Source organism: Ixodes scapularis, unplaced genomic scaffold, assembly GCF_016920785.2.
Source record: "Ixodes scapularis isolate PalLabHiFi unplaced genomic scaffold, ASM1692078v2 PGA_scaffold10__122_contigs__length_95168666, whole genome shotgun sequence".
Classification (NCBI taxonomy): domain Eukaryota; kingdom Metazoa; phylum Arthropoda; class Arachnida; order Ixodida; family Ixodidae; genus Ixodes; species Ixodes scapularis.
The window spans coordinates 66,127,674-66,143,652 of NW_024609836.1; the positions used below are offsets into that span (position 1 = coordinate 66,127,674).

Below are 15,979 nucleotides of genomic sequence, written 5' to 3' on the forward strand. Positions count from 1 at the left end.
TCGAGGTGGAGGTTCTTCTGGAAGTTGCTCACGTTGCTGCGATTAGCTACGTTCAAGAGCAACTTGTTCCAGCTTAATCAGGTGAGAATGTTCGTATATTAGTGGCTCAAAATAGTATTTTGTTTCTAAGTGCCGGTACGTAAATAACTTGTTCTAATCAAGGTTACCGAATTTTATCTTATTTTGTGTTTGCTTCCTCTTTTAGATAGGGAGATTCCGAATTATGTTTTTGGGCAAATATGAAGAACGTCTTACGATTGTTGCGGCCAATTTTGTTTGAGAGTCCCAAATAAGTTGTATGTGTTCGTATATATAATACAAAAGTTTAAGTTCATATAATGGCTGTTTCAGCGAAAACTTGGAAGTATTTCTTAAATAAGTGTATTGGCGATAAAATGATAATTTCCTCAGGACCGCATTACTCGTGGTGGAGGACGTCAGAACATTCACGATATGTATTATTTTTTTCGCTAATATTAGAATGACTAATTAACTTTTTAAGGAGTGAAAATAGACATATGAATTCGATTAAAAACTTGCAGAGCGTCATCGAAAGTCACTAAATAAGTAATTTTCAGAAAGAATTTGAGCGCATGAGAAGAGTTGTAGTGTGCTAAAGTTATCACTAATGGAGCAGGTACAAGGCTAGCGGTTGCTGCGATAAGGGGTCCGCAAAATTTTGTTCGTCTCTTCTCAAAGCTCCAGCCTGTAGCTGCTCGACAAGTGGTAACTTTAGCGCACTGATACGCTTTCCATGTGCTCAGATTCTATTAGGATATTACTGATTTAGTGGTTTTCGATGACGCACAGCAAGTTTCTTGTCGAAACCATATGTAAATTGTATATAATAAAAAGTTTGTTGTCTTACTTAATTAGAGAAGTAATTGGTAAATATCGCGCATTTTTAGACGTCCACCGCCACGAATAACGCATACTCGAAACAAATATATTTTACCCAGAATAGACACATTTTAGTAATTTTTGTCAGTCTTCGCTGAAACATCCTATATATTGTTTGTTTGATAAGAAGATGAGAAAAATATACAAGCGCCGGCCACCGCTTTGTAGCTTTGAAGAAGTTCTGTTTCTGTTTCTTCTAACTAGCTTACTTTTACAATAGTTTCTTTGTCCGAACTCTTTATTTTTATACTGGTTAAAAAAACGAGAAAAAAACGAAGCAACCTTTATATATTCCCGATGGATCTTGCATTGGTTCCCCTCTGATGATAAAAACGTTTCACTTTTCAGAAATTAACAGGGAAAACTGAATATTTTTTAAATGTTGGGAAAATATGATTTATTATATCCCTTTCTTATGTGAACTAAAATATACCCTTGCAATTCAACCAGTTTTGAACATCATATATCAGACAGAATGAAACCGTAACCGTGTACTCATGTTTCCAGCTTATAAAAGCATGAACATTACACTAAATTCGAGCTCTTATATTATCTTACAGGTTGAAATATCTCCAGCAACATGTATCGTATTGCTGCCTCATGTGCGGTTCTCTTAGTGCTTCCGTATGTGATCCATGCAAACATCATTGACAGTTCCAGAGGTGCGTACAAACTATTCCATGTCTAGCGTTTTAATTTTTTTTGTGTTTATTGCATTGAACACCAGAATCGTTGCTTGAGAAATGACGAGTATGTAAAACAATTAAAAGAAACGGCTTGTACTTTGAGTAGCACCCTGGAGGAAAACTTCCAAGAACTACGTATAGTCTTCAATTATTTACCGTTTTTGCTTGGAGAAAAGTAAGAGCTCAATGGCATAATAATGAGCGGACTAAATCTTGAAGCCGACCAGCGTACTTAATCAATTTTAGCATCAGAACTGCAGACGCCAAGGATAATTTATGGAACACATATTCTCTAAAAGAGTATTAGAGCAACTTACAGCAGAACCCTGGATGTTAAGGTTCACCTGTTCGGACCACAGCAAGGCAGATCGAAGCGAAATATGTTCGCCTTTAGCAACGTGCGCTGTAGATATTGTAGCGGACTGAAAAGGTTCGATGAACGTAGATTGAAAAGGAAACGTTTAATCCACGAACTTGTGCCAGAAGGAAAACAAAAAGAAGTCAAATTTGGGGGTTTTATGTGCCAAACCTACGACGGGCATCTGGCACGCCCCAGCGGAGGACTGAGGATTAATTTCGACCACCTGGGGATCTTTTGACGTGCAACCGAAAGCTCGGTTACACGGCGCCTTCTCCGCAATAAGCCTCCGTCATATTGCGGGCACCTCGGTCGGGATTCGAACCCGCCACCTGGGGATCCGTAGGCTGGCGCTCTTGCCTCGGAGCCACCGAGGCGGCTAACAAAAAGAAGGAGTGTCGAGAAAGCAGCAGCGAGCCTCGGCGAGAGATGTGGCAGCGCAAGAATGCGTCGTCGTTGGGATAGTCAGAATGAGTCGGCAAGATCGCTCTCGTCTCCCTATCTACGGCAGTTGGTACCTCGAATACTCGATCTAAGGCTCTAATCTGGGACCTTAATCTGAACACTTGGCGATAAAGTCGGCAAGAAATCCAGCGGCAGTGATTGGCTAACGCAGCTCTTGACCCTGGCGTCGGTCAAACATGGCTTCGAGATTTCTCATCGACGACACTTGACGAGAAAGTCGGTCAGAAATCTGGCGACCGTAATTGGGACTCCGCGCTTGACCTTGACGCCGGCGAATAATAGCCGCCGGACTTCTCGCCGAATTGTTTGCCAAATGTCCAGATTAGGGCCCTTAGAATATTCGGTAGTGAATTAGGGCGAAACTTACTCGGCAATGTAATTTTGACCTAGTTATCATTTACATTCGAGGTCAAAGTATAACCCGAATCTTCTAGAGGTAAGGAGAAGTGTTCCAACTCGGTCATGCAGGCGACAATATGTTGCACGCAAATCTAAAATTTTCGAAGTAAATTATGTTTCACTGGTGGATTCAACGTAGTGGATTCAACGTAGAGATTGAGTGAAAGACTGCATGAAGTGCTGAAATACCCCCGATGTCTACAATAACGCCTATATATATATATATATTTTTTTTTTTTAAAGTCTCATATCTAGTTCTGTCAGTTTTTCCTCAATGCCCAGGGTATTCATATGTTCCTACAATGGAGGTGGTCAACGTTCAATCCAGGTCTACATTGTTAAAGCTGTCGTGGCAAAATTACTTGAATACCTTTTTAGTGAAGGAAGTGCGGTTCTTACAAAGACAATTGATATAGAAGTACTGTAATTATATGCATTTACAAAACAAAAAAAAGACATAAATGAATTTGAAGGCACTTTGAACGGTAGGTAATCATTTGATGTTAGATATTGACTGCGATAAATTTTGAAGCACAAAACAGGTCACAATTTTGCTTTTAAAATAATCATTGACGCGTGTTATTTTTGTACAATATTTATTTAAATATATAACTAGCTTTATTTAGATTTTGCAGCTGAAGAAATAAAACCGAAAAAAAAACATGATCGCGAAATAGTAGAGTGTGTCAAATCATAAAAGCTGCCAGACTAAATTGTTTTATTTAAAACGTGCCTTGGAGTATTAGTTTCAAGTAACGCAGATTCCTGTAACGCAGGTAAATGTGACGCAGGAGTGTCATAGAAAATTAACGAGTATTAAAAAGTACTGCAGAATGCGTGGAAGTGTTCGGTTTTGATCCCGAGTGCTTGCGGTTGTGAATCCAGACGTGAACGAACTGCGCTGGCAGCACAAGTGGGAAAAGCGAGCTCGAAATGTCTTCTCAAGGCAACGAGCGCACCCGAACATATGACGAGCGAGTGAGCGGTAGGCAAGCAGTAAAAAACAAGTGTTTAAAAAAAAGTTAGACCGAAATAGCATGGTCAAAACTGGGGCATGCGACCATAAGTGACGTAAAGTTTGCGCCCCACTCACGGTCGGTCACGCGCTAATTTTGGCAGAGCTTTTCTTCTTTTTTACACACGTTACGCACGATGGTGTTCGCGGTTCCGAGGCACAGAATGCGAACCACGTTCATCTCTTCAACATCGTTGTAGGGTAACGAACAATATATACTGTGTCACCGCTGCCCTTGTCACGACAGTGCAGGAACGAACAAATTGTTTCTACTTCTTTTATCTTGAATTTTTAAAGTTTTTACTTTCGATATTTACTTAATCTGCTAAACTCAGAAATACCTCTAACACCTCTGAACCATAGAAAGCAGACTTCATTCTTATATTTGATTTGCAGGTGGATGCGACACCTTGGACCGAGACTTGGAGTTCAAGCTAAACCAGCTTTTAAGTCGTCTTCCGAGAACTTACACCGATACTCACTTTGGCGGTACCAAAATTGGGAACGATCTGCTTATCCTGGGCAACGCTACCATCACCCACCTGAATCGACTCGAACCGTCCAACAAATACCAAGTCTTCTGTACAAAGAACGAGAAGCGAATTATTGCAAACCTTCGTTCCGATTTCCTTGAGATTTCCTATCCCTGGAGGTTTTGCTCTGGAGACAAAGGTCTTATTTCCACGGAGAGCCCCCTGGTGGGCCTAGAAGTTGTATTTCTTGTCAGGGAGGCGGACCAAGGTAAAACATTGATGGTATCGAGGGTTACGCCTTTAATACTGGAAGGGATCTTAGTGCATTTCATTGGTGCAGGCATGATACCGGCCACAATCTTTAGTATGGCTGGTCATTTATTCCCGGGACCTTTCAGGTACTACTGGGCGATGGTCATGCCAGAGTTCGTAAAGAGAGCTCCTATGGATACCCTCGCTCAGATGCAGTAGGTTCTCATTGTAAGCCACCGAGAGCAGGAATATATATACTGCTGCATATTCAAAGTAAGAATAGTGCAAGTCTGAAAAAGTGTGCGAGCTCTCGCGAGGCAGTAATTTCTATGTTGTATTCAAGGCCGTTCTTCTCATCAGGGGGTGTTTTTTTGTACTTTTTTGCGTGTGCATAATGGCGTCATATATTAGAAGTTTTATACCCGGCTATGCAGCACGTGTCAAAGTATGTCTATTAAAACACATGTTTTTTTGTCGAAATAAAATAACTTTTTTTCGCTAAACATTTTTTGTGGCACTGAGTTAATATACAATACAAAATGCCTGGTACAGGACGACGAGGAATATGTGGATTTTTTAGAGGGCATTAATATGAGAAATACTTCACAAAAGTTAACACAACCTTTCTCCATTAGTGAAGCAAGATACTTTGTCTGAGTAAAAGAAAGACCTGTCTAATTGGTACCACGGTCATCAAATAGACAAAATGTAGTAACTGAGAGCTTAAAGGGGCACTGACACCCCTGTTGAAAAACTAACAATGAACACCATTGACATGAGACATTTAGTCTTGAGCTAAAAGAAGACGAGGGGGTTGGGGAATCGCGAGCGGCGAGCGAACGAGCAGTCGGATAGACCGTTTAACGCAAGCCGGTTGTGCTGTTATTCTTTCTCGACCTCAATGTCCTCAACGAGTACCTAGCGAAAGAGCGCCTCAAAGCGCAACAACTATTTGGTGCCGAAACCCGGGACTTGGACTTGAGGAATCAACCTGAAAATGGATCGGCTCAAGACCAAGCGTAAAGTCCGACGCAGTCAGAATACGAAGATAATCAACGAGATAACGACCATGCTCCAGTCCGTCGCCCGTTGATGCCTCTTCTCTCGAGAACCTGAGAGACAGACTGGTAACCAGCAACGAGGAACTCCCTAAAGTCAACGAGGAGATCGAACCACACATCAGCGATATTGACCTGGAGACAGACTACATCACTGTCGCAGAATATGGAGACGAAGTGTCTAGGACCCTCAGCCAGACTTGTACACGTTACTGAAAAATAGTAAGGAATTCCATTTACAATTACTCAAGCCTAAATTGTAATTTATTACAATTACAATTACCCTCCCATGAAAGTAACTGACCGTTACCCCAAAAAGTAATCCGTTACTTTCGTGGCGTTACTTTTAACATCATTGTCCTCAAGTAAAAAACAAAGGGAAGAGGGTTATTCAAGTTCTTATTGTTGCAACCTGTCCCATTTAATGACCTTGAGTATTTTGAGCAACAGCTGGCTCTCGAAAGTCTCGTCAGACATTTTGCGCTATTTCTTACTCAATATGTCGACTGCTACGCTGAACACCATTTGAGCTGAGGCACTGGATGGGAGTGCCATATTGTTCCTCACGAATGCTTCATGCTCGGTATTGAGCTTTTTCAGCGAAGCAAGGGAAATACTATTTACCTCGAATGTAGAGCAAAGCTTCGTTGTTGCAGCCGTTGCCTGCTATTCGAAAGATTTAGTAGATCCTTCCGATACCTCCGATACCCGCGATGACGGTACCCGATAACGATATGATGCATGGGCAAAGACGGCGGGGAAGTATCGGATATCGTTATCGGAGTCATCGGACCGATCTACTAAAATTCTCCATTGTCTAAATCGCGAAGCTGTGGAACTCATCAATAGCAAAACATAGTTGTAACAGTAAGGTGATAATTGAAAAAATAAATAAGGTTTGGCTCGATATTCTTCTTCCTTTGGTTCTGAACAGTTCGAGCCTCACTTGAGACGTTGGTGAATAACAAAAAAAGTTTCCAGTATATAAATTAAAGTAATAAAAGAAAAAAGGACACTCCTAAATACACTTAATTAGAACGTCGGTTAAAACAAGGAAATGTAAATGCACGTTTGCCGTGTGTACAGAGCGCGACGCTGCTAGCGCGAACAAGCGATCGCTGGTTTTTTCAGTTTTTTTCTTTGAAAGCAAAGGATTTCATCCAAGCTGTTATTCGTACGGAAAGAGCTCATTTAGTTCTATAACGTAAGCGCTAAAAGTTCGTGCTCGCTAATACTATTTAGAAGTAAAATGCGGAAATGCGCCAATGTCCTGTTCGTGCTAACAGTGTCGCGATGTGTACCTTTCCTGGTGCCGTTCAAAAACGCACGGAGCACGAACCGACTTCAGTTTACTCCGGTGTTCTCCAGATAGACGTCCGCTGATGCCAGAGACAGCGAAGGGCAGAGTACTAAGTAAGCCGCAGTATGGCCCCACTCATGAATTTCCCTCTTTCCTCAAGCCCAGAATATCAAGTTTACGTCAGCCACCCTACCAAAAAAAAAAACGGTTTAAAAATAAACCGGAATGAATCCGGAATTTTAATCCGTCATATGGGCCCCTAAGCAAACCGGATTTCTAGAAACCGTAAATGAACCGGAAATACCCAGTCCGGAAACCCAACCGTAATTGGTCGAAGCGGAAGCTGAACCGTATCTGGCCAATCCGTAGAGCTTCACCGGAGTGGGTCTAACCGTATATTAAACCGTATCAGGCAACACCTGAATATAATAGAAGTAGTTTAATAGAGTGACACACCAACTGTTTCACCTTCCGATGTATGGCAGCTGATGCTACAAGCCATCCCTTACAAAAATGTCATATCTAGACTTATAATGAAAATACAGATATGGATATATAAGGAATGGGGCAGATATGACCACATATGCATAATCAGGCCGTATATGGCTAGATATAGCCATATCTGCCCAATTCCTTATATACCATAAATAGACTGCTTTATATGATCCCGTGTTTGGGCCTGGCAAATAGGGTACCCACCTCATATAACGCAATTTTCATGTGATGCTCCTTCTAGCATCACATTAAAATTATTGCCATGGGGCAGGTACCATACTTTCAGGTCCAGTCATGGGATCATATGCATTTCTATGAATATCCACAAAATATAATTGTACTTCTATCCCACACTGCCAAACGTGTGTTTACGTAGATACATCGGCAGAATAGGCCACTGACCAATCTTTAGTGGCCTAGTTCGAAATTTGTAATTCCGACAAATATGTATGCTACAAAAATCAAATGCAGGCGATCGCTAGTTAGCAAACATTGCAACATATCATTCGAGGTCTGAAAGTCACAGCCCTTTGGCGGGATTGGTTGTCGAGGGAGCAGACAGATATGGTTTGCAAAAAACGTTTTATACATAAAAGCGCCAAAATTCCAAACAAGCACTTCCGCCGTTCAAGAAAAAATAATAGTAATATCACACAAACAACCATTAAAATAAACTAAATATGTAATAGCACACAGACTCCTATTAAAATAAAACAAAAGGAAGGCGACAATTAAGCTGTAAACTATACGAAAGTTCCAAAGTCGTTGATCCTTACTCACAGGGTAAAGTTCTGATTGAGCACTCCGGTCGAGCACAGCAGTTTTGACATGGGCTTGCTTGCTAGCCTCGTCGTTGAAGTCCTTCCTTGCACCGTGCGATGTTTAAAGTCCCCCGTCGCTCCTCGCTGGCCTTGTTTTTCCGTTCAGTCCCGAAACCATTTCTTGTGACCAACACGTCGCACACACACACACGCACAGACACCATTGTTCGCCGGAACCAATACAAGATGAAAAGTTCATTACTGCTCCTTGAACACGACGAGGTCACCACCGCTTCCCGGACTGGAAAATGACGAGGGCATCACATTTTTAACTAAAACTTAATAAAAGAAAAAAATAAATAAATAATGAACACATAAGTAACAGAAACCCGGACTAAATCATAAGAAAAAAATGAAATAACGAACACACAAATAAAAAAAGAGTAAAAACACAAAGGACTTGCACAGAAAGCCACATTTGTTCAATTAAAAATGACGTTTAAGCCTGATAAAAAATATTCCTGCTGCGCTAACGATAACCACTATGGTGTGTAAACTATGCGACTTTGAGCAATGCAGGAATATTTGTGATCATAATCAAATGTCATTGCGAACTCAAAACGTGTGGCTGCCTGCCTAGGGTCCTTCATATTATTATTTTTCTGAATCCCGTGTTCAGTATTGTGGCTGCCCAGGACCAGGCGGAACTTGGTGGTGCTTTTTCCATTCCGACTTTATTTTGGACAGCTTTGTACCCATAGGGAGAAGCACTAGCTTCTCTACATAATCCCACCCCTTCTCCTTGGAGGTACCCTCCGTGTATGCTGCAATTGGAAGAAAACAAACAATAATCAGCAGATATACACATTATTAGCTACATTGTTTTGTAATAATTTTTCTAAATAGGCCCCTGGCCTAGGGCAACACAAGACCTTTTTTGGGCGATGTAAAGTTTTGACCCAAACAATTTGTTCCGCATTTTGCAGAACATACCCTGTAAAACCTTAAAGTGCACCATTACGATTTCGGCATACTTTACATCACCATTGTGCTTCCTATGTGCATGACATTTAAAAGCCAAATCCGCAAACACTTCACAATAATTGATGCGTATTAAGCAGTGTGCTTTATGTGGGGCCTTTAAGTGCAAAGCATCCAAAGTGCGCGTCCGTCTGCATTTGCACAGTATACAGAAGAGGGGAGAATGCGGGCGGACTGCTGTTTTCACTCCTTGCAGCATATAGCTCAAGGATTCTCTAATGTGCTTATACAGGGCATTTCACCGCACAGAACGTACAAACACAAGCTTGGAGATCGCACACGCAGTCTCAAAAAACGATTACATCGCGTTTTTTTTTGTTTGCACCATAAAACGTTTTTGTAATCATAATCATAACATCAATGGGAGTATAAACGATTGCATGAAAGTTCCCAATTGGGTCTGTTTTATACCGCACAGCCACTGTCTATACACAAATCAACTAGCTCTACACATACCGCTCAGCACACCACTGGTAGGCTGAATCAGATAAGTGACACACTTGCCGAGCTTGAAGTACAGTCGTGATCTATACAAAGGTGAACAAGCAATCGTCGACTGCTCAGTACTGGGAGCATCATCCAGCAGCTGACTTGCTCTCCTTTTCAAATGCCTTGCGAACCAAGTGTGGTAAGTCGTCGGATAAGGAGAGAAGGTCACCACACACGGAACTGAGCCGTTGATACTCGCCTGCTTACCTTCATATGGATCAAGTCTCTGTCTGGCCAAAGTAGCCAGTGTGTGTGCAGCACAAACGGCTGTATTGAAATCTCAAAAGGATGAAAGTTCAGAACAGGCTTGGTAAGGTTTCACATTGCAAGTATGCCCATGCAAATTTCACTTTCTAGAACATAAAAATGCATTTCAAATTGTCACCCAAGACAAGCTGCTCTTACACAGCTGTATATATAAGGCAGCTTACCCATCAACAACTTTTGCACACTGCCATGGACTGAACCTCGGCTTGGTCGATGCTAGCTTCTGTTCGGCGAGGGCTGCACTGAGTAGAAAGGTGAAAAATGTGCCGTGGATTATGTGAAACAAACAAAAGCAATCCTAGCATGCACAATTCGCTAGAGGCACTGACAAATAAAAATCAGAGGTTAGGTCAATTATGTTAACGCAATATACTTCAAACGCGTACCATGAGTGCTGGCAAAATATTTGCTGCCTTCAATCTAGATAAGCTTGTAAATGTACATGCCAAATAACAAATAACTTAAAAGCTGAAATATATTTCGATGGAACTACAAAAACCGAAGACTAGCTCTGCAAATATAATGCTGTCTAGTACCCCCTAGATGTGTAGAATCGGACTACAGCGTCCCCCTTACAAAGACTGAAGCAAAACAAGTATAGAGTCTGCAGTGTCACTACAACAGAAACGATGGTATTGTGATCTCGTGGAGATAAAAGTTTGGAACAAGTGTGACAGGCTTTGGCATGACAAATATGCCAATGGCATTATTCATTTTTGTATATTCTACGGTGACAGTGCAGGGAAACAATCACACAACAGATACTCAGAAAGACAAGCACACGCGCTAAACTTATAGCTCTTGTGTATTCGACTACTTCATTCTTCTCTTCAACGTCTGGATAGACTTTCCAGAACGTGATAAGCAGAAGAAAAAGCACAAAATACAAGGAAAAAAGCGAAAGACAAGACAAAAGAAGAAAGAAAACCCTTACACATCATCATTCTCTCTACCGCTATTGTTTAGATAAAAATTGAAGCTCTTTGGTCGACAACGCTATAGAAGGACTACTTACACACTTGCATACCTGCCAAGTTCGGAGAAATCAAATCCGGGAGAATGGGGAGGGGGGGGGGGGAGGGGGGAACATTATTATTTTTTTTTTTTAGTTTGACAAGAAACCCCGTAAAGAAGCACTCTGCGCGAATCACACTGTCTTCGCAGTTGTTTTGGAGTAAACTGCCAGTGGTGCCCTGCCCTTCTACGGCACGAGCATAGTTCTGATGCTTTCGTGAAGCGATGTGTATCTGGATGTCACGCTTGCCGCCATGCGAAACGCTCACACATCACAGGCGCACATGGTACAGAATCCATACTTGTCAGCTTTTCGCGAAGCGACAAAGCACGGAAACTCAGTCGCGTATGATCTCAGAAATACTTGTAAGTACTTCTTCTTGGCTTTTGAAAGTGTCATCGATCGTTCCAACAGATCAGTGGTTCCAACTAAACTCGGGGAAACACGAAGAGTAGTTCGGCGTTCCGCACCTCACTCGACGACCTGACAAAGCCAACTGAAGCCTAGCGCACCCATGGTCATATAAGCAGTGTTCCAAAATGCGCTCTAACTTCAGGAGTAGAGGTTTCGTACCTTGGCGCCTTGGCGTTTGAATAGAGAGTTTTCGCAGACCGCGTTGCCCCCTCCGCTAACGTTTCAACTGCGCCTGCACGCCGATAGCCTTGACTGTGGAGTTCCCGTTATCGTAGCGGGTTGCGGAGGGCCTTGCGGGACGGCGAAAACGATCTACGAAAACTCCCTAATATCTACCCTCGTTTTACGCTACTGCTCTGAGTTGTCACGTGATAACCCGCCGGAGTAACCTAAACCTCGCAATGACACACGCGTCATGATTATAGCAATAAAACGTCATAAAAAAACTACGGTGAATATTTTCCTGTCAATCGTACAACCGTACGAAATTGTCAAACTCCGGGAGTCTCCCGGGTAATCCGGGAGAGTTGGCAGGTATGCACTTGTCCTTCAGATGCTCTATTCTTTGCGCTTTCATTATTTCTCTTGTCAATTGGTCTCAAATCATATATATTATGGAACAATTTTCAAAATGTGCTATGCAACCACAATCTTGACAGCAGACTCCCAAATGCTCAGCGATGACTCGGTGGTTATTATAAAAATGTTCCCTTAAACGATCACTCAAACACCTGCCAGTCTGGCCTACATACGTCTCACCACACTACTTATGTAGATTAGACTGGCAGGTGTTTAAATGATCGTTTAAAGGAGCATTTTTATAACACCCACCGAGTCGCCGTTGGACATTTGGGAACCCACTGTCCGGAGTGTGGTTGTGTAGCACATATTGAAAATTGTTCCGTAATAGTTAAGAGTCGAGACCCATTGCCAAGAGAAATAATGGAAGCGCAAAGAATAGAGCATCTGAAGAACAAGTGTGTAAGTAGTCCTTCTATTGTGTTGCCGACCAAAAAGCTCCGATTTCTATCTTAAGGATAGTAGTGAGGGAGAGAGATGACTTGTAAGATCTTCCTATTTTTGTTTTTCCTCCGTTTCTTTTTTTTTCTGTTTTTTGCTTCTTTCCTTGTATTTTGTGCTATTCTCCTTATCACACTCTGAAAAGTCAATCTAGACGTTGAAGAGAAGAACGAAGTAGTCGAATACACGAGAGTTGTAAGTTCAGCGCGTGTGCTTGTCTTCCTGAGTATCTGGTGTGCGAATGTTTTTCTGCGCTGTCACCATAGAATATGGTTCATCAACTCGCCCAAGCATCCATTCTATCATTTCTGCAACATTAAAATGACTCTGAAAGTGCGAGCACCTACAGGGTGTATTCACGCAAGTCTTGCAAGTGTTGAGTTGTAGGTACAGTCGGCACGGAATGAAACGCGAACAGTGGGTGCATGGTTTTCGCTAGATGCTGCACCACCTGAACCAGATGGGAGCTGCAAGAAGATGGCTCCTCCTTCGACGTCTTAGACTCTTGCTCAGTGCATCCAAACCTTCGGTGTTGCATCTCTAGGTGACTCAGCGTGGGTCGAAAACCATGCGCTCCTTGTTCGCGTTTCATTCCGTGCCGACTCTACAGTGCCCTGGTTGTGTCCATGGGCGATATATGACCAAATACCACAAGGACTAACACTGCAAACTTCTCCGAAAACCAATGGGCGCGGCGACGAGCAGTAAAAGTGGTGGTGTTCGCCACTCTCGCCGTTTGTTTGTGTTTGTGTGTTGCTACTAACAAGCGCACCAATGGGAAGGCTTCAGCCATTATTGGGAGCACTAAATAAACAAATACAAAATACAGATACAACACAGCAATACTGGATGCAATTGGTGACGCACTTCTGTTGGGGTTCTGTGGATATTTTTACAGCGTGTAGTTGGTGGGCCATTTCAAAGTTGCGATGAGTTGCTCGCTGTAGGTGAGCAATTTAGCCAGTGCAGTATGACTGCTAGCCTGGAATCAACAACCTGCACCACGCAGTAGTGATACGCATGCCAGTACGATGCTTTCTAGATCGAAATGGACAGGGGTTCGGACTGAACCCAGGATCCCAGGGTTCTGCAGCGCAAGCTTTCGTTCCACGTGCTCCAAATGGTGTGCACTTGCCCAGTCGGCCACCGACCCGCAACGCAAGGCAACGCAATGCACTTCTGTTGTAAACTCAGCATTCCGCTTACGAATGAAATGCGCAGTTTCCCTAAAGGCTTTCATTCCACGTGAGTGGCAACAGAATTGCTAAAGGCCAGCCCATAAATGCAGTCTGTGTCAAAAACAATCCTAGCAGCAATAAGTTGCTATTATATTGCTAACCTTACCATGAACAGCCTTGGCAGTCTTTCATGAAGCCAGGACTTCAGCAGGGGAGACTGTCATTTTGTGTCGTCTCAGGTCACTCACATCAGGATGGCGAAAGTGAATGCCAACATCTAATTGAGAAAGGCTGCAGTAAGTACAAGAGATGAAAACACAGATTAGAATATATGATAAAAAATATCATGGACCAACTTGAAAAAGTGCACGAAAAGACAAGGACAAAAATACAGAAACACGTACGACACAGACTGGTGTACATTCGCAACTCGATTGATATTACACAAAAGAAAATAAGAGGATGAGAGAAATCAGAAAGGCTTTACTCGGAGAATGCGAGCTTCAGGAACCGGGATGTGAGGCAAAGATGTCAGGTAGATTGTTTTACAGACACTCTAGAACTAGCAACAGCATTTCCATGTAGTAAAGTGGTGAGTTCAGTCTGATTGAACAACTTGAAAAATAGTACCCAAAAAACAAGGAATAAAGGCTAGGAATACATACACTACATACGAGTGCAGACTCCCAACACACATACATTAGATAAAAAAAAAAGAATGCGTTAGGAGCTTTAACAAAAGTTCGAACAGGTCCAAGTGGGCCGTGCTAATTCACCCATATGCATAATACTGTAAAAACAATTTCCTCGGCAGCTCAGGTAACCGACGGATGTGCGGACACCATTGGTTGCCCAATACTACGAATAAGAAAGGCCTAAAATAATTATCTTCTTTGTTTTTATAGTATCTGCTAATTATTGACGTTTTTCCTAAGGATGACATACACGAGTAGTATAAACAGTGCATAGGTATGTGACAATCCATCGTAGATTTTAGAGAGAGATTGAGCTCTCAATATGTACTAGCCATCTATCTGTTACCTTCACTAACACAAAAAATTACGTTTTCGTTTTTTTTTTTTTTTAGTCGGCTTTTGCTAACAGGTAAATCAGCGCGTTCCACTTGAGCCTGTGCTCGAGCCCTTCCGCATTTATATTTCTCCCTTCTCTGATTTATGCGAGTTCAGTTTGCGCTTGCATGAGGTCTATGTGTTACTTTCCCTGTCTCCAACTATTTTTCAAGATGTTCCATTAGTACCAGCTCACCACCATACTACAATCATGCAACTAAAAACAATTACAACTTGCACCATTCGCTAAGGGCAATACCAAACGAAAAAACAGGGATTTGGTGAGGTATGTCTAACACTATATACTTATACTGAAAAAAATATAGATACCAAAAAATGGCGAGACACTACCTTAATTCAGGACATGCTTGTAAATTTCCCTAGAAGCTTGTAATTAATACTTGATAGCCTCTAAAAAACAGCAGTAGGAAAAGAATAAATGCTTCACCATTTAAAGCAGCCCGAGTGTTTCTGGAGCTGTGAAATTCGTTGCACGTACGTTGGATCATGCAAAACACGTGTACAGCAAATGATATTTAGAGCTCGACATTTCGCGAGGAATAAGTGCCGGCGTCAAAAATTATTTCCCGGGCACAAATTTTTGCGATCGCAAGTGGTGTGCTATGCTTTAATAACCATGGGGTGAATTCATTGCGGCACCAATTTTTGGCAATTCTTTTCTGACTACGAATCGCGAAAATGAAATCGTTTGGAGACGACTGGGCGGTGGAAGCTACGGGCTTGCTCGATCAATCAATCGCTGCTTTTTGTCGGGTCCAGCTCTCCGCATGCAATGGCGTCGGCGATGGAGGGGCACCGCACCGCGCGCTTCCAGACATTCTAGTTTACCAGTAAACAACACGGCAGAGGGAGGCCTTTGGGGAGGCAATCCTCCCCCATCCGCTTTGACCCCCACCCCCGCACCCTTCGTCTCCCAAAGAGTTCCGCCGCTACTGATGAACCTTGAGCGAGTACAGTCTCTGCATCGGGGAAAAAAGAAGAAAAACAGCCTCGCATAACACCATTCGCGCACAATTAATAATACTGGTAAAAGCAAGCGATCTACAGACAATAACAAGCTTTCTGAACACAGGAAATAAGCTAGCCCTAACGAACAAAGAAACAAACTTACTTCGGTTCCCGTGCCATGATCTTGGCTGTTGAGCCGATTTGACGAAGTTCCACTTCTCACAGTCGCTTCCGTCTTTTTCGGACACGTTTTGAAACTAAGGCAAACTCCACGCATCACGACTAATCGGGAAATTTAACCGTTATCCGGTCGTGAACGCAGGCATTCAAACGCACACGGCCGATACGGCCGGC

The 15,979-nt window shown here is 42.5% G+C and overlaps 1 protein-coding gene across 1 annotated transcript; it reads left to right on the top strand.

Moving 5' to 3' along the window:
* On the top strand, positions 1–5,053 carry LOC8025762. The gene is made up of 3 exons (XM_029979812.4): positions 1–81; positions 1,461–1,562; positions 4,220–5,053. The coding sequence occupies exons 2-3, from the start codon at positions 1,481–1,483 to the stop codon at positions 4,765–4,767; spliced, it is 630 nt and encodes a 209-aa protein (XP_029835672.2). The 5' UTR covers positions 1–81; positions 1,461–1,480; the 3' UTR covers positions 4,768–5,053.
* Positions 5,054–15,979: the final 10,926 nt, after the last annotated feature.